This window comes from Callithrix jacchus, chromosome 12 (assembly GCF_049354715.1).
Source record: "Callithrix jacchus isolate 240 chromosome 12, calJac240_pri, whole genome shotgun sequence".
Taxonomy (NCBI): Eukaryota; Metazoa; Chordata; class Mammalia; order Primates; family Cebidae; genus Callithrix; species Callithrix jacchus.
Genome location: NC_133513.1, coordinates 80,558,246 through 80,581,567, shown reverse-complemented (window position 1 = coordinate 80,581,567; position 23,322 = coordinate 80,558,246). Strand labels below are relative to the sequence as shown.

General features: G+C 35.5%; 1 protein-coding gene across 4 annotated transcripts in view; it reads right to left on the bottom strand.

The window, feature by feature from the left end:
* Nucleotides 1–14,512: 14,512 nt before the first annotated feature.
* Nucleotides 14,513–23,322, bottom strand: part of PTEN (phosphatase and tensin homolog) — a 101,928-nt gene continuing 93,118 nt past the window's right edge. For all 4 annotated transcript variants that reach the window (XM_078345970.1, XM_078345971.1, XM_078345969.1 and 1 more), the window contains one exon: nucleotides 14,513–21,126. In XM_078345970.1, the coding sequence (XP_078202096.1) occupies nucleotides 20,941–21,126 (186 nt within the window). In that variant the 3' untranslated portion in view covers nucleotides 14,513–20,940. The remainder of the gene's footprint in view (nucleotides 21,127–23,322) is intronic.

Here is a 23,322-nt window from a genome sequence, read left to right as displayed (position 1 = left end):
TTACCCAGGCTGGAGTGCAATGGCCTGATCTTGGCTCACCGCAATCTCCGCCTCCTGGGTTCAGGCAATTCTCCTGCCTCAGTCTTCTTAGTAGCTGGGATTACAGGCACACACCACCATGCCCAGCTCATTTTTTGTATTTTTAGTAGAGACGGGGTTTCACCATGTTAACCAGGATGGTCTTGATCTCTTGACCTTGTGATCCACCCGCCTTGGCCTCCCAAAGTGCTGGGATTACAGGCGTGAGCCACAGCACCCAGCCCTGTTCTTTTCTTATTGTTGAAATTTAGTAGTTCTTTATACATTTTGGAAATACTCCTTTATCTGGTATGTATTTTACAAATACTTTAGTCTGTGGCTCTGTTTTTTATTCTTTTTACTGTTTTTATGTTTTTATGTCTTCACATAAAAACAAAACAAAAGTTTTTAAATAATAAATTCCAGCTTATTATTTCTTTCATGGAGTATGCCTTTGGTGTTGTATGTAAAATGTCATTGTAATACACAAGTACATCTAGATTTTTTTTTTTAAGACAGAGTCTCACTCTGTCACTGCAATTTTCCTTCCTCAGCCTTCTGAGTAGCTGGAACTACAGGTGCATGCCACCACACCCAGCTAATTTTTATATTTTTAGCAGAGAGAGGGTTTCACCATGTTGGCCAGGCTGGTCTTGAACTCCTGACCTCAAGTGATCTGTCTGCCTCAGCCTCCCAAAGTGTTGAGATTACAGGCTTAAGCCAACTCACCCGGCCTAGTTTTTTCTGTGTTTTCCCCTTTGTCAAAAATTAGTTAATTATATTTATGTGGATTTATTTCTGGACTCTCTATTCTATTCCATTGGTCTATTTGTTCCCTCAGCAATACCACACTGTCTTGATTATTGTCCATTTACAGTAAGTCTCGAAGTTAGGTAGTGTCTGTCCTTCAACTTTGTTATCTTTCTTTAACATTGAACTCATTATTCTGGATCTTTTGCCTCTTCACATAAACTTCAGAATCAGTTTGTCAATAGCCACAAATTAACTTGCTGAGATTTTAATTTGGATTGTATTGAATCTGTACATCAAGTTGATGATAACTAGCATCTTGATGATATTGAGACTTTTTATCCATGATTCTGGAATATAGCTCCATTTTTGTAGTTCTTTGGTTTATTTTATAAAAGTTTTATGGTTTTCTTCACATAGATCTTGTTCATATTTTGTTAGATTTATATGTGAGTATTTTTTTTTGCAAGGATACTAATGTAAATGGTATTGTGTTTTTAATTTCAAATTCCACCTGTTTATTGCTGGTATACAGGAAAGCAATGGACTTTGTATGTTAACCTTGCATCCTGCAGCCTTTCTACAATCACTGATTAGTTCCAGAAGGTTATCATTGTTATTAATGAGTCTTTCAGATTTTCCACATAGAAAATCATGTCATCTACAAACAAAAACAGTTTTATATCTTTCTTCCCAATCTACACATCTTTTATTTCCTTTTCCCTTATTTTATGAGCTAGAACTTTCAGGTGATGTTTAAAAGGAGTGGTGAAAGAGTTCAACCATGCCTTGTTTCTGATCTTAGCAGAAAAGCATCTGGTTTCTCACCATTAAGTATGATGTTAGTTGCAGATTCTTTGTAGATGTTCTTTATCAAGTTGAGGAAATTCCTCTCTATTTCTAGTTTGCTGAGCATTATCGTGAATGGGTTATTGGTTGTTTTTCCTCTTGATTATGGTCTGATTTTCATGCTTTTTGTGCACTGTATGTAACCAAAGGTCAAATAACACAAGAATCATTTGACAAATAGCATGGTATACTAAGGATTTGGGAGTTTATGTGGTAGAGGTAACTGAGCTTGTTTGTATGGTAATAAGAATGATCAAGTATAAACGAAAGAATTGCCAATGAGAGAGAATGATTGCATTAAAAAGGTTTTAAACCACTAAAAGAGAGAGAATTCAATATGAGGAGGTTGGCCTTTGTAATGAGTAAAACCATTCCTTGGCTGAATGAAGGAGAGAGGCACTGAGTATGGTACTGATTCTGATAGTCTAGTAGGTTCCAATATTTTAGTAGATGGTAAAAAGATGTGAGTGTTTCCATGTGATAATTTCCATGGCAATGTCTATAAAATGTAAGTTTGAGTCACTGATCACACTTTCGGAAGTTTGAAGAGTGAGAAGTCATGAAATTGTTAGCTTAGAGAACATAAAAGTAAATGTATCAGGAAAAAGTAACACTACTGTGTGGTGGTGAGGTCTATTTTTTATATTTGGGGATTAACAACCAGTGAGACCAAAAATCACTGTTGCACGTTTTACCCTGCTGAGGTGTAGGCACACAGTATGTGGACAATTTCAGATTTGCCAGGCAAGTGAGTGAGAACCAGAGTGTCAAAAAAATTAACAATATGCTATAAGAGAGTGATTATAATGATGTACCAGGAAATAGGTGTGAAGATAAGTAAGGATAGAAGATGGGAAATGAATAATGAAAAAGAGTTAGGTTTAGTGGACTGGAAGACTTATGAGGTTTAAATATGCTGGAGTAGAAGTAGTATTAAAAATAAGTGAGTAAAAATGCAGGAGGTGATAAGTGGATGCTGGAGAACACAGGTTTGCAAGATATTTGCTAATTGAAAATGGCAGGATCAAGCCTATTACAATGGGAGCTGGTGGTTGGGCTGGAGGGAAGGAAAAGATCAGTGGAAATCATTGGGTCAGAGAGGTATAGAATATATCCAAATTGATATTAAATACATTATTTTATATATATGTATGTGCACTTGTAACTAAATTAAAATAGTAGATATTACAAATAGAAAAATTAGTGAATGAGATGTGAGGAGGTAGAGACAGGGTAGATTTTCCTTTTTGAACTTGAATTTTAAAAGAGAAGAGAGTGATAACTAAATAGAATACAAGATAGAGAAAGCTTTCTTTTTTCTCTCTTTATTGATAAAAATGGAGAGATTTAAGACTATTTTTCAACTCCAAGAAATAATCTAGAAGAGAGTCAAATGTTGAAAACAAGAAGAGAAAAAGATAATCCAATAAAACATGATCTTTGTCCTGGGAAAGAAAGAGCACAGTACACAAGTTAGCGTTAAACAACAAGGGAAATATTCTTTCCCTCTGAGAGAGAGGCTGGTCAAGGGAGATAGAGAGTTGGTTGATAATAGAGAAAAGAAGGACAGGATTTTGAAGCAGTCCATGCAGCACAATAGCCTTAATTTTCTCTATTCAGTAGAAAGCAGTGGAAATTTCTGAGAGAAAATACAGCAGGTACGAAGGTTGGACCAAGCAGGACAAAGAGTCTGTGGAAAGGGAGGGAACTGGCCAGAGAAGTATAGCAGGATGTCAACTAGTGTTGGATTCCACAAGAATCACTACTCACCATTTGGCCCTAAGTTTTAGAATCCTGAGAGTCAGCTAGCAGGTGCATGGGATAAGCACTTCTCTTTTTCATGCTGCCAGATGTTCAGGGTCATGTTTGGATGGGAAAGGCAAAAGTAAAAAGAAGTCACCTTGTATCACTTTGCCCCAACAGGTCCTTATTGAGTATGAAGTCTCCAGTTCTCCACAAATTGCTCCCCTACCGTGAGATCAAGTTTCTAAGGGTATCCAGGTAGTGTACAAATTTGCTTTAATCACAAGCACTGTGGAATTGCTTCAAAAACATGCTGCACAGGTGGTGACAGAAGGCAAGGATGTGAGAACATGTTTAACAACCTGTTTACAGGCAAGATATTTTATGAAGAGTTTTTTGATGTTGTGTGTAGTTTTGTCATGCAAGATGTAATTTATGCGATAGCGTTGCCAAATGTTTACCAGCAAGCCATGTTTCTAGGAAAATATACTGCATTGTATTCAAATCTGTACATGCAAACCCCACATTTACTGATGAAGAAACTGAAGCGCAGAGTAGATAAGTAAGGTCATAGAGCTAGTAAACAGTGTCACCAAGAATTAAACTGGTTGCCAGACCTGGTCCAAAGCCTGACCCCTAAACCGTCATCCATTTCACCTGAAATACATACATATATTTTGTACACTCATACATTTATTCAATAATACATACTAATCAGTTCTCTTTTTGAATAGGGGAAGAGAAGACAGAAAGACCTCTTTGTCCTCCTCCTCCTTCCCCTGTGACAAATCTGGGAGCAGTGCTGCTGGAGCCCAAGCATTCATCTGAGAACAGATTGAGAACGCAAATATTGCACACCAAATGGAGACTTCTGTGAAGCTCTGTCATCAGAACTATGACCCAGTCCCTGATTGTGTACCTCAAAATGCCAAGATGAAAAGTAAAATTAGGTTCCTCTATTCTTTTGTTGGAAACTCTATTAGCTAGAGTCATCCTGTCCAATAGAAATATAAGGTGAGCCAAATATGTAATTTTAAATGTCCCATTAGCCATATATATCTTAAAAAGGAAAAGAAATCAGGTGAAATATTTTTAAAACATATTAATTTAGACTAGGAGCAGTGGTTCATGTCTGTAATCCCAGTACTTTGGGAGGCCAAGGCAGGTGGATCACTTGAGCTCAGCAGTTTGAGACCAGCCTGGGCAACATTATGAAACCCCATGTCTATACCAAAAATACAAAAAAGTAATTAGCCATATGTGATGGTGCACACCCATGGTCCCAGCTGTCTGGGAGGCTGAAGTGGGAAAATGGCTTGAGCCTGGGAGGTGGAGGTTGTAGTAAGCCGAGATTACACCACCACACTCCAGCCTGGGCAACAGAGTGAAACCCCATCTCAAAAAAAAAAAAAAAATATATATATATATATATATATATATATATATATATATAATTAATTTAACTCACTATATCAAAAATATTATATCAATATGTAATCAATATAAAAATTGATGAGATAGTTTACCTTCTACTTTTTATATGCTTTACAAAATCTGATGTGTAATTTATACTTACAGCAAATCTCACTTTGAACCAGTCACATTTCAAGTGCTCCATAGACACACGTAGCTTAGTGACTGTAGCCACTATAAGACAGCACAGAACTAAAATATTACTCATTGTGAGGCAAACTTGGTCTCTCCAAAGTTCTACTCATAAGTTCCAGTTTATGTTCCTTGGAGTGAAAGAGTACAACTCCATCTTTTTCTGGGTTTTACAGATCATCTTATTCACCATTTTCAATATTGCAGATATAGGACATAGGTCTCAAAGTGAGGTAACTTTACTCCAGGTCATTCATCAAGTTGATGGTAAAGCCAGGATGAGCAACCAGATGTTCTAATTGTGCTATGCTCTTTCCATAAGGCAATGCTATTTTCTCTCACAAGGCAGACTTCACATATTTTATGACACTTAAACATACCCTTAGGCTTCTGTTCTCAAGGCAAATTATTTTAGTTTTCCTTGTGTGTGCCTCTCAGACTCATCCTTTGCCTAACACATATTGCATACCCCAAGTACTTTACAAATGGTTTTTATTCAAATGAGATTTGTGCAGTTTGTATAAGCAATATACTGTACAAATTATTATTCAACTGCTTTGTATGGTTATGCAAAATTTTCATAGGTACATCATGTAAAGCATTGTGCCAGGTGATCATAAAGAAAAAATGAAATTTTAGATGGTTTTCAAATGACCTACCTAGCCCTCTTTGACATCTGGTAATCACTGAATTATCTTCTAATATTCTTAAACTTCCTGCTACTGAATATATTAAAGTCTTTTTCTGGGAATCGGTGCTAAACAAACTGGCCTTCATTACCCAGAATCCATCCTTCTGGAGAGTTACAGCAATATTTTCTCATGTCTTTGTATCTGATCTCTCTCCCATTTTTCTTAATTTATCAGGAATTAGTGCTAGTAATTCTGAGACCTCATTTTCAAATTCCTCCAGCACTCTGAAAAGGAATGTGTTTGGGCCTATTAGGGAAATGTTCTCTACCTGTGTCTCTCCAATCAATCCTCTAACTCCAGTGATCCTCAAAGTGTGGCCCATGACCCCTGTGGATACTGAGACCCTTTCAGGAAAACAACTAACAATATTTTTTATAAGTGATAAAATTCAAGCATTTAAGCAAAAATTCATATTTTAAAAATTTTATACCTGCTCTCATGAACTTGACAGCTTCTGAATATGTAAAGACTATCCGTTGAGGTCGGTGGAAATATTTTTTAAATGTTACTTTTTTTTTTTACCTTGTATAACGAAATGTGTCTGCACATTGGCTCACGCCTGTAATCCCAGTACTTTAAAAGGCCGAGGCTGGCAGATCACCAAGTCAGGAGTTCAAGACCAGCCTGACCAACATGGTAAAACCCTGTCTCTACTAAAAATACAAAAATTAGCCCAGTGTGGTGGTGTGCACCTGTAGTCCCAGCTACTCAAGAGGCTGAGGCAGGAGAATCACTTGAACCTGGGAGGCAGAGGTTGCAGTGAGCCAAGATCATGCCACTGCACTCCAGCCTGGGTGACAGAGCAAGACTCCACCAAAAAAAAAAAAAAAAAAAGAAAAGAAAAAAGAAATCTGTCGGCGTTGGGAAGATCTACAAAACTCAGTGAGCCAATATTTTCTAAATGATCCGTGGATGATGTCACAAAATCAGGCAAGTGTAAAAGACTTATTCAAAGAATTAAGACAAACCAATCAGTTTGAATGAAACAATGTATAAAAGTTCATTGAGTGTTTCCATTTCTATACTGCAATTAACCCTTTAAAAATTACAACTTGACCAGTTTGGTAGTATCCAATAAGAATATCTGTAGTTATCTTAAGAGGCTTTTAAAATGCCTCCCTTTTTTACCTGTGTGAGGCTGCATTTTCTCCATCTATTACAACTGAAACAACATATCGCAACAGATCAAATGCAGAAACAGATATGAAAATCCAGCTGTTTTCTATTAAGCCAAGCATTACAAAGATTCAAGCAGGGTGAGGTGGCTCACGCCTGTAATCCCAGCACTTTGAGAGGCCGAGGCTGGTGGATCACCTGACATCAGGAGTTTGAGACCAGCCTGACCAACATGGTGAAACCCATCTCTATTTAAAACTACAAAAATTAGCTGGGCATGGTGGTGGGTGCTCTTAATCCCAGCTACTCCAGAGGCTGAGACAGGAGAATCACTTGAACCCAGGAGGCAGAGGTTGTGGTGAGCCAAGATTGTGCCACTGCACTCCAGCCTGGGTGATAGAACAAAATTCAGTCTCAAAAAAAAAAAAAGAAAAAGAAAGGAAAAAAATTTTAAAAAATGTGTAAAAAACACACCACATTATCACTAACTTTTTTGTTTTGGAATATATGGTTATTTTTGCTACAATGCTATTTATGTTATCATGTGATTAGCTTATTGTTATTTTTAATTAATAAACATCAGATGATATCTAAGTTTTCATTTTTTATGTAGTGAATATCAATAACAAAAGCTCTTTCAGGTCCTCAGTAAGTTTTAAGAATGTAAAGGAATCTTGAGACCAAAAGTTTCAGAACACTGCTTATACCAATGTTCTCTCCATTTCAGTTTGAAAATGAAAGACCTTATTAGGTTTCACAGGAAGTAACATATATAACACAGTAATTAATGGCCCAGGCTTGGCAATCAAACTGACCTAGATTTAAATCCTGGCTTTGCCATTTACTAGGTCTACTATGTTCAACAAGTTATTGAACCTTTCTGTATCATAGCTCCTCGTGTATAAGATGGATATAATGTATTTCTTATGTTATAAGAATTAAAGTATAACACTTGTTAAACTATTAAACCCAGAATTATTACCATTAAAAACATTTGTACTACCTTTTAAGGGTAATACGGTTTTAATTTAACAATAGAAGGCACTCTAAAGTCTTGAAATTCTTTCTTAATCAGGAAGTTCATTTCTCCAAACATAATACCAGCTCAGTTTTTCTCCAAACTCGCCTTAATGCTTTCTCATACCAGATTCCAGGCACTAGTAGCATTAAACATCACATTTTTTTTCTTTTCTAACGTTGAAAAGTGTGCACTGTGCCTACATGATAGGTCAGTTTTTGTATGACATCTCTGTAGTAACATCATATTTGGAAAAAGTGCTATTGCAAAGGCTGAATGGAAGAGTTAATATGAACAGGTGAGCAACGCAATTACCGAGTACTGTCTCTAAGGATGAGTTTGGCAATGATCTAGTGATGACTTTGCTAAGTATAAAGTTGCTTTTTACAGCAGGTATACAACTTAATAGACCCAACCAGAAAGCTTTGTCAGTGCATATAGCACCTTGGACTGTCCTGATGTATTAAACCTGGGAAACACTGTAACAGCAAATTCTTACAATCACCATGGTTGGACCTGTGACAATGCTAATTCCTTTACTCAGTGTAATTGACAAACAGCAGGAACTTCTTCATAGGTATCTGTGGGAGCCACATAAATACACTTGGATTCGTATTTTATTAAGACTCCCTGTAGCTTATGACAGTCAGATGTATTTTGCTTTTCAAAGCCTCATCCACCTTTAAGAATCTAAAGCCATGATTAGAATTGGTTATTTATCAAGTTATCTTCAAGTTGGTTTACTCTTCTCTCTCTCATTTCCCATCTAATATGTTACTTCAAAAATTGTACTTTTTAGTTGTAAAATTTCCATGTGGTTCTTTTTATGATTTCTGCTTCCTTGCTGAGAACTTATGTCTTTCCATTCCTTCCAAGAATGTTTACCTTTATCTCATGAAGCATAATTACAATAGCTGTTTTTACATCTGATAATTCCAATATCTGGGTTATTTTGTGGTTGCCATCTCTCGGTTGTCTTTTTCCCTGAGAATTGGTCACATCTTTCTGGTTCTTCCATGTTGGAATCTGTGTTGCATAGACTATGGGTCCCATTAAAATTTTCTGAAAATGAACCATCATTCTCAGCAAACTGACACAGGAACAGAAAATGAAATACCGCATGTTCTCACTCATAGGTGGGTGTTGAACAATGAGAACACATGGACACAGGGAGGGGAGCACTACACACTGGGGTCTGTTGAGGGGAAATAGGGGAGGGACAGCGGGGGGTGGGGAGTTGGGGAGAGATAGCATGGGGAGAAATGCCAGATATAGGTGAAGGTGAGGAAGGCAGCAAATCACACTGCCACGTGTGTACCTATGCAACTATCTTGCATGTTCTTCACATGTACCCCCAAACCTAAAATGCAATAAAAAGAATTTTTTTCTGAAAATGTTCGGTTGATGATTGATCAATTGATTCAGGCAATTCACCTTGATTAGACTCAGACTGCAAGTTTTGTCTCATTGTTTATGAGTGATGATTACAATTTGTTTCATTTTCAAAGCCTCTGTTATGGTTCTTTGGTCCATCCTGTGCATGCAAACTCAGGAATGAGCCCAGGACTTGTAGAAGTTCGAACTCAGAGGATTCCCTTTTCCAGCTCTCTCCTCTTTAGGATTTCCCCAACCCCCTACCCTCATACTCCATGCTCACTGGCCTACCGGAGACTCTTTTTCTGGTTCCTCTGGCTAAAAGCTTGATTTCTCTCAGAGTGAACTGCTCAAGTCACCATGGCTGTGCAGCTCCACTAGTGGGGCCCACCCTTGGGGTGAAGCTGTTAAGACAATAGAAAAAAAGAAACAGCCCTAATATAGGTTGCTTTTCCAAGTTTTGATTCTCATAATCTGCCTGCTTCCAAATGTTTAAAGACTATTCTGGTGAGCTCTAAAAAAATGTGGTGATTTTTTTTAATGTGATTTTTTTTTCTGCATAACCATAATGAAACGTGTCAACATTGGAAAATCTACAAAACTCAGTGAACCAGTATTTTCCAAATGACCCATCAATGATGTCACAAAAGCAGGCAGGGGTAAAAGATCTATTCAAATAATAAGATAAACCAATGAGTTTAAATAAAACAGTGTAGAAAAAGTTTATTGATGGTTGTCATCAGTAGGAGACAGACTTCAGCGGTTTTATTCCATCTTGGCTGAAACCAGTTCTCTTGCCTGCTTCTCTAAAGTATATCTTTCATCAATCGCCCATCACTTACTCTGCTCTAGGCTTTTTCTTCTTATGCTTTCCTAAGTGGCCAAGTTTTTTTTCTACATCAAGCCATCACACTTGCTCCTCTCTGTATAAAATCTGTTTCCCCACTCTAAAATGTAAAATCTATGACCTTTTCTCACTTCTCCACTATTGTATGCCAATTTGACGCAACAGGCATGCAACGAATAATTGTTAGATGGCTGGTTGGCCTACTTAACTGAGAACCAATCATTTTAAACAGTGGGTATTCTAGTTCAAAAAATAAATAAATAAAGCACAAGTTTATTTAATGGATTTTACACCAAACTAGCAAATTGAAGAACTCTAATTCTGGATTTTGACACAAAAATATATACCAACATCTTAGTATCTTACCTGTCAAGAATGTTGCAAGATACATAATTTTCTCTTTTGTAGCTTGAAAAATTGTTAAATATTTATCTTTGCTGTTCATTTTGCAGGACTTATGACTTGTGTTAGTTTGCTTGTGTCAGTAAATTAAAAAAAAAAATGTCATGACTCCATTACCTGTGAGTTGTTTTAGACTTTTTTTTAAAGAGATTAGGTCTCACCCTGTCGCCCAGGCTGGAGTGCAATGACATGGATCATGGCTCACTGTAGCTTTAACCTCCTAGGCTCAAACAATCCTCCCAGCTTGGTCTCCCAAGTAGCTGGGACTATAGGCATACACCACCATGCCTGGCTCATTTTTAAATTTTTTTGTAGAGACAGGGTCTTGCTACGTTGCCCAGGCTAGTCTCAAATTCCTCGGATCAAGCAATCCTTCTGTCTCTGCCTCCCAAAGAACTGTGTACAGGTGTGAGCCACAAAACCTGGCCAGACCGTTTTTTTTTTTTTTTTTTTTTTTTTTTTTTGAGACAGTTTTATTCTTGTCACCCAGGCTGAAGTGCAATGGCAGGATCTCGGTTCACTGCAACCTCTGCCTCCCGGGTTCAATCGATTCTCCTGCCTCAGCCTCCTGAGTAGCTGGGATTACAGGCACCCACCAACACATCTGGTTCATTTTTGTATTTGTAATAGAGATGGGGTTTCACCATGTTGGTCAGGCTGGCCCAAACTCCTGACCTCAAGTAATCCACCTGCTTCGGCTTCCCAAAGTGTTGGGATTACAAGTGTGAGCCACAGCACCTGGCCAGACTTGTTTTGTTTGCTTTGTAAACTTAATTCTGTTTAAGAGGTAGTGTGCATAATATGGTAGAAATATGACTGTTCTGGGTTCAAATCCAGTTCTCTATTTACTAGTTGTGAGAGACACCTGGATGATTTGAGTTCCCTTTCAGTCTTTGTGCATAAAATGAGATGAAATCACTTACCTTGAAGGATGTGTCAAGCCTGTGAAATGACTACTGCAGCATGGCACATACTGTGGGCTCAGAACAATGTCAGTCTCTTCCTATCCCCTGTAGCAGCCCCCAGTAGTCCGTCAATTTGGGCTCTCCCCATGCTTTTCCTTCTGCTTTCTTTTCTCTCCTTACTTCAGCTTCTTTTCTTGCTGGGCTCCTTCACTTTGTGTGCTCACCTTCACCTCTTTAGGTAGGTGAGTTGACTTAATACAGAATGCCTATGAATTTTAAATGTCTTCAAATTCTCTGAGGTAGAATTGTGTTTAATTTTCTAGAGGAAGATTCAAGTTGCTTAAGCTTTCAAGTGTCTCCTAGCCAAGATTTTACCTCAGTAAATCATGTTCAAAGTGATATTTTTGTTTTAACCCTATTGGATTTTTACAGAAACAATGGCTGTCTTCTCCAAGGACAGCTAAACATTAAATAGTTCTGCTGAGTCTAACAGAAGGTAAAATTTACCTTATGCCTACTCTTTTATCAAAAACTAAAAGGTATTTTCTCTTATGAGCATTTATTTAACATACTGTGCTAATAGTCTTAAAAGGCCTATGTATTATTTATATGAATTATGGTGACTATACACAGTAAATGAAGTATTAGCTAATTAATTAACCACTGTACTTCCCTTGTTAAAGATAACCATGTAAAATATTGGGCTTTCCTGTTAATGATATCTTGGTAGAAATACTGAATAACACTTAAGAAGTGGTTGGTGATTTTCGTATGTATTTGTGAAATTTGCATACACTTCTCTTCCTTATAGGTAATAAGGACTGGAAAAATTAGATCTCATTTCAATAACATCATGAAAATTGAAAAGAGAAGTATAAACATGACTATAATTCACTAATAGTTCTCCCATATATCACTACATGTTTTAATGTCAGTTAATTGGGTTATTTTAGCTAAGTTTTATTACTGAGAGAATATTAGCATAGTAGAGATTATTTTTACAGGTTATATTTTTGCTAAACTTTGTAATATTTACAGGTCACATTTAACTGTTTATTATTAAATAGGAACACATAACTATTTTCACTCTCAGGTATTTCAGAATAATAAACCCTACATTAAAAGCCTGGTCTATTTCCTTGGAAATTAGGTTTGAAGCCTACTTATCAATGTTTAAAGGAGCACCTCACAATACTATTGGAATGTACTTTCAAATTCCAATGAGGTAGGGTCAGGAGACATTCTCAGTAAATTCTAACTCTTAAGCCATAGTCAAGGGATATATACAATACTTTTTTCTAAATTTACATGACAATTTTTCTCACACTGGGAAACCCATTCAGCTACCTTAAATCCTTCCTAAAGCAAAGTAAAATGTAAAAGAAAAAAGTCTCATTAAATTCAGAATAAAAACAAAATGCAGTTGCTCAGGAAAATGTCTTTAAAGTTGCTTAAATTTATTTTAAAATTAAGCACTAAAAGAGGAAAAGTTAAGAGTCAACATTTTCTTTCAAAATTTCGTGCCCATTTTTATGTGACTGGCCTGATAGGAGGAAGAAACTAAATACCACCAAAACGTTAATAATGCCTTTATATAGTTGTAAACTTCTACAGTAGCAAATATTCAATTATACTATTTTACTTTGATCACAGAGTCAAGCTTCTCGAGTTTTGAGGTGAGATGAGATAAGCAGTGAGGGAAAAATAGAAAATATTTTTGTGAATACATATTTCTCTTACTATTTAGGTATTGGTACTTTTCCAGAGATTTTTGTTTACGGGTTTAAGAATGAAAATGCAAAACACTAGCCCATAAATCTCACCCCTTTTGTTCTTTGAGTAACTCAAAATTTATAACTGTTTCTCATCAATAAATCATAAATGATATTTCCTTTCAGCTTTACAGAAATGTTTAGACCATAACAGAACTTTCAACATCTTCTGAAAAGTGATATTAAGTACTGTCAAAATACACAAAAAATATAAGAAAATTTAAATTAAAAAACTCGACTTGAAGAATGAAAAGGAACAGATTGTTTGTATAGAGTTTGCCAAACCAATTTAGAAAAAATGGTTTTAGAACATTGTGACTATTTGGATGCTATTCCTAAAAATTCTCCCTAGATATGCCAATAATAATCTTAAAAACTCAGAACTAATGTATAGAGTTGTATAAGGTAAGAATAAAATTATATATAGCGGGTTCTGAGTGCAACTTGCTGCTTGAAAGAGTGAAGGAAAATCCTAACGCCACTGTTTCAGCAGTCTTCAAATATTACCTTCCCAACGAGGCCCGTTACCCAATTCAACACTGAAATCTCTACACCCAGCGATCCTGTTTCCTTACCTCTGTTTCCTCTGCAGCATGCATTACCTTACATATAGTATGTTGTTTATTTTCCCTTGCTAGAATGTAGGCTCCATGAAGGCAGGGTCCTGCTGTTCACCCACTTGTATCCCACGCATCTAGAACAGTGTCTGACACATATCTGGTGCTCAGTAACTACTGAATAGCTTGCAGTTTAGAGTTTATTGTATCATGTCATTTAAACACATCATATTTCATTTTACTTCATTCTTAACTCCCTCTTGTAGCTCAAGAAACCCTTCCCTGATCTTTGCAAAACGTTGTTAAACTCAAGATGCAACTTAACACTGTGATAACAAATTGTCCCTAAGTATCAGTCTAAATAGTTTATTTCTTGTTCATGCTAATGTCTAACAAGTTTAGTGTGGCAGAAGGGAGATTTGAGGGAGTTCTGCTCCTGGTCACTCAAGACCCAGGCTGAGAGAGCTACACCATCTAGAACATGCAAAATGCCTAATCAGAGTAGTAAGAGAAGAGAGAAACTGGATGGTACAATAAAGTTTTCCATTGCATTTACAGAAAGCGGAGTGTCACACTACTTTCTGTATTACATTACAATGAACTAGTTACATAGGCCTCATTCAACTGCAAGGGGGTGGAAATCTGGGGGAGCATAATGTTTGGTAATCATTATCACATGCATTTGTCACTTTTCACAGCATGTGTCACATTTTATAATTATTTTTGTAAATTGTTTCCTCTTCTGTAAACTCTTCAAGGGCAGGGACAGTGTGTGTTTGTTTTGAATACTAATGTATTCCAAACCCGTATAAACAGCAGGGACTTGATATTTGTTGGATAAATAAAAAGTTTAAAACCAAACAGTCAAAATAATTAACCTTTTTAATTTTTTTAAGGAAAAATACTCTCCATAGGAAGGCATTTCTATTTTTTGTCCATCAGTAGCCAAATGGAACTTGATATAAACACTTCCAATATGCCAACTTTGGTTTAATGCACAACTTTGAAAATAACTTATAAAAGCACACATCAAGATGCTACTAACAAATTCATTAATATCCAAGATTCATTACTGTATGTCAAAGGTCATCCAGGATTAACATTTTCATTACAATGAACTGTGCAATACCAATGAAAAATGTTTGCCTGAATTAAATTATTTAATCACTCAAATTGGAAGTCTAGCACTCTTGGAAATCAAATTCACATACACACACACACACACACACACACACACAAAACTGCACATGAGGACATGATGGCAATTTAATGGAAAAAGAAAATAGAAACTGAAAGGGTATCATTTGGACAACTGGATAGAGTAGGCAGAAAATCCTAAAGATGTACATAAAAAGAAAGCCAATAAATGATAGGCTATAGAAAAACACACTTAAACATTTGATGAATTTCACTGCAGTAAACAGACTTGGCAAACTGAAACACTAGAACTATGACTACAAGCCTTGCTCCATTCCAAATAAAATCTCTAACCATTATAAGGACAGATGAGAAACCACATGCAACAGAGGAAATATAAATTATTTTTAATTTAAAAAAATTAAAAATATAAATCCTTGTTAAACACTTGATTTAAAAATATGCAGCTTTATTTTTAAATGTAGTTATGCTCAAATATGGCAGTTTACTTATAGGTAAAGGTTTTTAAAATATCAATATATTGGTTTATAAGTTATATACTGCCCTCAGCTAAACATTTTTCACCAAAATTCTCAAATAACTGTTAAAAAGAGTTGCATGACTTTATAAGCCCATCATAATTACTAAAGACGGTAAGTTTCATAGCTAAAGGTGAACCATTAATGAAATATTTTTTGACGTGATAAAAGTCACATGAGCATTTGAATTTAAAGACAACTGATAAGCCAATAGTAGCCTTTTTTTTTTTTTTGGCAGGTGTTGATTTGCTCTAAATTGAGCAACTGTTTGGGAACTACAAAAACTGAAAAGTTCAAACTATAAGGAAGTGAAAAGGTGATGAAGTTTACTAATACAGTGCTTCACACATTCTATTTAACCCAGAATTCCAAATGGAAATGTTTAAGATGCTTTATGAAGATAAACATCTACAATGTATTACGCTTGTCTGTGCTAAACCAATGTTACTTTTATTACTTACAGATGTATCATCCTAATGCCAACACTATTTAAACATTCATGATTAACCCACTGAAGTGGAAAGGACTTTCAATAACTGCAAGTAATCTGCATCTGTGGCATTAGAAAGTAATCAAATCACAGTCTATTTTCTGATGAATGGAACATCCTACAAATCCATGACAGATATACTAAGCTAAAAGGCCTTGAGATTATTTACAGTATACATTTCATGTTTTAAAAATATATATGGATATACAGAAAAAATGATTGTATAGTCTAACATATTAATAATGGCTATGTCTCCTGGTGGTAGGATTATGAGTGATTATTTTACTGTTGTTGTGATGGGGTAGGATTATGAGTGATTATTTTACTGTTGTTGTGATGGGGAAGTAGTCTCAAAATACCTAGCTTAAGAACCAGAGTACTACCACCAAAGCAAACTATTTTGTCCTTTCTTGTCTTCACATTACAAACTTTTTAAAGCTACCAACCAATATGAATTTGTCTGACTGGCTACTCACATTCCAATATATGTATTAAAGGAAGATCTCTTGAAAGATGGAAAAATAGCAAGATTATGGTCATAAAATAATTTGCTCTCAAAAACTGGTAAGCGACAATCATTAGCCTCTCTATAGCTACATATAATTAATTCTATAGGAAAGTCAGCTCCAACATTTCATCTTTAAAAGTTTTTTTCCATCATTCTGTTTTCCTAGTTTTCAGGTACTGTCCTTAGAACAGTTTGGACTGAATATTCTTGTTTCCATTCACAAACATTTCTCTCTGCACTGGCAACAGCACTGCTGAATCAACAGCTATACTCAAGCCATTTAAGACTAAGCTTTAGATGTATTATCTGGCAAAAACAGCTTTAGATCTAATTATCTGGCAAAAATAAAAGAACCAAGAGTTTCATATTAGCAGCAAAATAACTAGATTTAAGGGTCTTGATTTTTTTCATAAGCCTTTGGAAGCCTGCATATTAAACACTGGTGAGTTTTAAATTCTCAATGGAAATGGTGATGGCATTTACTGAACCAAGCCAGCTCATACTACAACTTACTGAGAACATGATATAAAAACAAAACTAGCGTATTTCTATTTTTCAAACATCACCAAAATATCTTCTTATAATTTTAGACTCCAGTAGTTTTCAACCATTTGTATACCTAAGATATGTAAAAATGTGTGTACACTACACTTGATATTTTATATTATTGCACATTTTTCATTTACTTTTTTAAAAAATCACATGGAAAAAATGTAAACTTGAAATAGTTAAATCCCACTGTAATATTAATAGTCTATTTTTTAAACACTTGTACAAACTACACTTTCACTTATTACCTTACTATGCTTTGTTGAAAAGATATGCTTTAGTCTTCAAGTTTTTAAGAATATTAGAAACGTGGTTAAATTCAAGTACAAAAAGTCCTTTAGACTATTCTAAAATATCAATTTTTATATGGCACAAGTCATGATGAGTTGATGAAGTTTTCCATATGCTGATGGCAGAGTATAGAACTATAAAGAAAAGCCACACAATTGAAATCTAAAGTAGCAAATCCATTGTGGGGAATTATCTTTAAACATCTGGCTTAATAAAACAAAAATATGCACAATTTTCCAAGAATCTTGAACTTTTTCAGGACTAGAATGCTATTTAATGTGCTTATACAATTTATGAAGTGATGACCAAAGCCCTAAAATAAATCCTTTTCCTAAACATGAGTAGACAGATACTCTACTCCTAAGCTAACAAAGGCCATGCTTTTTTAATAGTAGGCTTTGAAGGACAGCAGCAAAGAAAACTGAAAACTTCTTATTCACATTTGGCTGCCCATTAATTAAAACTTCAATGGATTTAAGCAATTTGAATTATAAACTCTCATTTAATAAAACACCCACACAATGACAAGAATGAGACTTTAATCAGTTTTAAGTGGAGTTTATAACACTAAGAGATAAAGGGTTGTTAACAAACACAATAACAAATGGACATCTGATTGGTATGAGGCATTATCCTGTACACATCATATTGGTATTTTTGTGTATCCTCAGTGCATAGCATTTACACACAGAGCCACTGCTGCACAGCACAAGAGTATCTGAAGAGGCTGAATCAGAGTAAGGCTGTTTAACAGACTGAAATTTTTTAGTATATATATTCTATACGAAAACAGGTTGAACTTTTGAACTGGCAGGTAGAAGGCAACTCTGCCAAACACTACAGTTAAAGCCCCCACTTTAGTGCACAGTTCCACCCCTTCCATCTGCATGCATGACACATTAACAGTATTTAAAGGTAAACGAGGCACTTTGTGGCAACCACAGCCATCGTTATGAACATATTGCACAAAATTTCTAGAACTAAACATTTAACTTGTACCCTACTTTTATTTTTTAAAGCTGAAACATTTGATGCTGCCGGTAAACTCCACTTAAGTTTATAACCTGTGCCACAGCAAAGAATGGTGATGCTATTTATTCAACTATCCTTTCAAAAGTATGGGAAACATGTTCAAGAGGAGCTACAAAGGACTTGGGATGGTACAGGGCCCAATTGTAAGCTTTCTTAAAAGTGATGCCTTCAAGTAACTTCAGACATGTAAGCTGCTGCACATCCAAAAAGTCTAAGAAAACATTCCAGAAACTCAGAGATTACCTACAGAATGCATTTCAGGCTAATTATGAATACTGTCATAAATAAAGTTTTAATTAGGACTCGAAAACCTTTCAGTCATAGCAATTCTTGTCAAATTCTATGGGGATGGTAACTGAAATAAAGTAAGGAGAGTATGTATAATATATATTTATATATATAATATATATAATGCCATTTTTCCATTTCCAATGACTACACCATAAAATGTAAGCAAGGCTTCTCAAAAACATTGAAACATTCAAAATCAAAACCCTCATTCAGACCTTCACATTCCAAAGGAAAAATAATAACAGTGCAAAAGCCCATTATAATGTCATTATTTATGACCTGGCCCTCCATGTTACATATTGGAACAATAAAAGTTATGTTTTAATATGCAGTGCCCAAAATTGTAACAAAAAGTAGTATTAATAACTATCTTCAAAACATCGATTTTCATTTTAGGTAACAATTTTCAGTTTTTATGAAAAACAAGGTGGCATATAAATTTTAATGGTGAAGTGTTAGGAATAGTTGTCTCTAACTTTACCAATTTAACTTATGAGCAATCAATCAATATATATCAATGTTTAAATATAAATGTGTAAATCCTAAGAGCTTTGTTAAAAATTTAAAAATTTTTGCATGAAACTGACGAGGTATGGAAAACATGTCAACATTATTTACTAAGAATATTTTAGATGAAGTTCTGCCTAATCTATTTGCCATCAAACTCTATAAATGTTTCTCTAGTAGGTCCTATTCAATCTGTATCTGTAAATTAACTAGGTCAGACCACAGCTAGTGAACAATTTCAGCACCAATAAGTTATTGAAAATGAAATTTTATACCATTAAGAAATATAATGGCTGGATATTCAAATGTCAAGGTGAAGGTATAATTTGAAGACACCAAATTTCTGGAAAAAAAAATCCTTTTTAATAGTATCTTCACATTAGCTTTACAATAGTAGTTGTACTCCACTTAAAATCGTATGCAGTCTGGGCATATCAAATATATGATATTTTTTAAGAAGTGAAATTGAAGCCCTAGTCCCAACTTGGGGTAGCACTATGAAGAAATGATTCAACACTGCACATTAAAAAAACCCCTATTCTTTCAATAGCAAACCAGTAAAGCACATGTAGGACAATTTCTACTGAAAAATCAAATGTCTTTTTTTTGTGCAGTGCTGAAAGTTTACTGCAACTCTGATTTCTTAACACAAATGTCCTTTTTAACATAAACATTATATGTATTCAGTATTCAAGTAAAATTCCCTAACAGTTAATGACATTTAAAAAATGTGCAAAACTGCAAAACTCATCGTAATAGAATGTGTAAGGTCAAAAGGGTGGAACGGCTGACAGCTATTGGATTGAATAAGTGCATCATAAATCTTCAAAGAAAAAAAAACACTTACTGTAGAATCTCAAATTGAAAATTTCTGTGCAGCATTACAAAATATTTTATATTTAATGAGAAAAAAGAAGCTTGCAGGCAGCACATGAAGCATCCACAGCAGGTATATGATTGGAAACTATTAAGTGTAAGTTGTTGACTGATGTGGGTACTAATAGCATCTGACTTTTAGCACTGGCCTTGATTACACAGGAGATGGAGCAGTCATTACAACTGAGAAAACATATTTAATAAATCATTGTCAATTTTTATGTTTCAAGCCCATTCTTTGTTGATAGCCTCCACATTTATATGGTTAAGTCATTGTTGCTGTGTTTCTTATGACATTTTTATATACCTTCATTTGTGGATCTTAAGATGTTGCAGAAGGTTCATTCCTGTACCCCAATACAGATTCACTTCCTTTAGCTGCCTTTTCTAGCACCAATAGGCTTTTAAAAAAATGCGCAAACAACAAGCAGTGACAGCGGCCAATTCCTCGAATGTCCAGATTAATAACTGTAGCATGCTAAAGAAAGGTGTGTGTAAATAGCTGGAGATGGTGTATGGTCCAGAGTCCAGCATAAAATGTATTTCCTTTCTGAGCATTCCCTCTAATCCCCTAACCTGAATACATGCATTAGAATGTAGCAAAACCCTTTGGAAACTTCTCTTAGCCAACTGCAAACTTATCTGTTGCCACAAGTGCAAAGGGGTAGGATGTGAACCAGTATATCACAAAGCTCTTTAGCCACTTCAGTTGGTGACAGAACACAAAAGGAAAAAATTCCTACGTATACACATCAGTCTGTCTCCACTTTTTATAAAACTGGAATAAAATGGGAAAGTGCCATTTTTATTAATTCTAATTGAATTTTAAATGTCCTTTTGACACAAAAAGGTATATACATGACACAGCTACACGACCTTTTTTCAACTGGACAACAAGTTGTCAAAACCCTGTGGATGTATAGGGTAAAACAAGATTGGTCAGGAAGAGAATTGTTCCTATAACTGGTAATCTGACACAATGTCCTATTGCCATTAAAAAAAAAAAGGTCCATTTTCAGTTTATTCAAGTTTGTTTTCATGGTGTTTTATCCCTCTTGATAAAAAAAAAAATTCAGACTTTTGTAATTTGTGTATGCTGATCTTCATCAAAAGGTTCATTCTCTGGATCAGAGTCAGTGGTGTCAGAATATCTATAATGATCAGGTTCATTGTCACTAACATCTGGTGTTACAGAAGTTGAACTGCTAGCCTCTGGATTTGACGGCTCCTCTACTGTTTTTGTGAAGTACAGCTTCACCTAGAGAAAGAAAATTTAAAATGAAAATCCACAAATATGACTCATCTTAAATTATTTAGTGAAAGGCATTTTTAACAGATTAACTTTTTTATTCCATTTTGCAGATAAACACACTAATTTTTAAGCACGTAACAAACATGATTTTTAAGAGGCCTTTTAAATGACCCTCTTCTTATTAAGATATTCAACATTTTCTTTCTTGCTAGGTACCAAAATTAACATACTAATAGACTATCAGGATGTTAATATTATTTATTTATTTGTTTTTATTTCTGGAGACAAAGTCTTGCTCTGTTGCCCAGGCTGGAGTGTAGTGGCATGATCTTGGCTCACTGCAACCTCTGCCTCCTGGCTTCAAGCAATTCTCGTGCCTCAGCCTCCTGAACAGCTGGGACTACAGGTGTGCACCACCAAACCCAGCTAATTTTTTGTATTTTAGTAGAGATGGGGTTTCACCATATTGCCCATACCGGCCTCAACCTCCTGAGCTCAGGCAATCTACCTGCCTCAACCACCAAAGTGCTACGATTACAGGTATGAGCCACCATGCCTGGCCTCAATTTATTTTTTAAAGAATATAAGCTGCAAACATTAACTAAATAATTCTACAAAATAAATGAAGATTGAAAGCTATCAATAGTTTACATAATATAGCCTTTCAATTATAAAATTCAATTCACAAATGGCTAAGTTCAAAAAGAATGTTTCTCTTACTAGTTACCTAAAAATCAATTCCTTCCTTCCCTCTCTTCTTTTTTCTTTTCCTTCCTTCCTTTCCTTTTCTTTTTTTTTCTTTTCCTCTTTCTTTTTCTTTTTGTTTTTTTTGAGACAGGGTCTTGCTCTGTCACCCAGGCTAGAATGCAGTGGCACCTTCACAGCTCACTGCAGCCTCGAACTCCCAGGCTCAAGTGACCCCCCACCTCAGCCTTCCAAGTACCTGGGACTATGGGTACATGCCACCACCCCCAGCTAGTTTACTTTTTATATATTTTTTTGGAGAGACAGGGTTTCACCATGTTACCCAGGCTGGTCTCAAACTCCTTAGTTCAGGTGATTTGCCTACCTTGGCCTCCCAAAGTGTTGGGATTTTAGGCGTGAGCCACTGTGCCCGACTTCAATGTATTTTTTGATATAAACACTACACACACACAAACTACTGATCAACACTGATATTTAGAATTTATGAGCCCTAAAAACTTCACCTAAAGGAAGGAAGGAGAGGGACAGTAACCTCATAACGTGGTCTAAACAGAGAGCCAAGGGCCTTTACATGCATAGTGAAAATAACTGTCAAAATAACCCTATATGTTAGGTATTTCCGTTTTCAAGGAGAGGTAGCTAAGGCCCAGAAAGGTTAGGGAACTTGTTAAAGGCCACATATCTATAAATAGTAGGTAGTAGATTTGAGATGTAAATCAGATCTGACTTCAAATCCCTTCTTCATTGTATTATATTGACAGCCCCTCCCTATTATCCAAGAGTCATTATCAATTATTCTTCTCTTACAACCAACATCCACTCCATCAGTAAACCCTTTTAGTTAATCTGACAGCTTCTTGTTACCTTTCACTGCCACTATTCTAAGCAGTGAAGGGCAACAAGAAGAAAACATCATCTCTCACCTTTACTAAACTATTCAAGTGCCTCAACTATCTCTCAGCTTTAATTATTACCCCTTCTCCCTACTTTCCTCACTTATCTATATTTTGAAAGCATAAACACAGGGAGTATTAAATGCAAAATTCAGATTATATCCTTCCTATGCTGAACACACACAAGTATCTTTACACATGGACTGGTTTTCTTGTCTACTCTGTTTTAGTCAAAATGACTTATCCACTCTTCAAATACACCAAGCTCCTTGCCTAAAGGCTTTTGCATCTCTACTCTTCCCTCTTTTCCCAGATATTTGCATAACTCACTCATATGATTTAGGCTCTGCTTAAATATTATGTGCTTGGTTGGGCCTTCTCTAATCATCCTAGCTAAAAAACAAAAAACACACAAACCAAGATTATTCTCTCTATTTTTATAGCACTTACCACAATATGACATTGTATTTGTTTACTAATAACAGAGCTTTTATTTGTAATCACAAATATAAAAATCTTGCAATATTAAAACAGAAAACAATAAAACTAGAAGGAAAAGATAGTTTAAAGGTTAATGGTTAAGCAAAATGCAGATTTAGAGAAA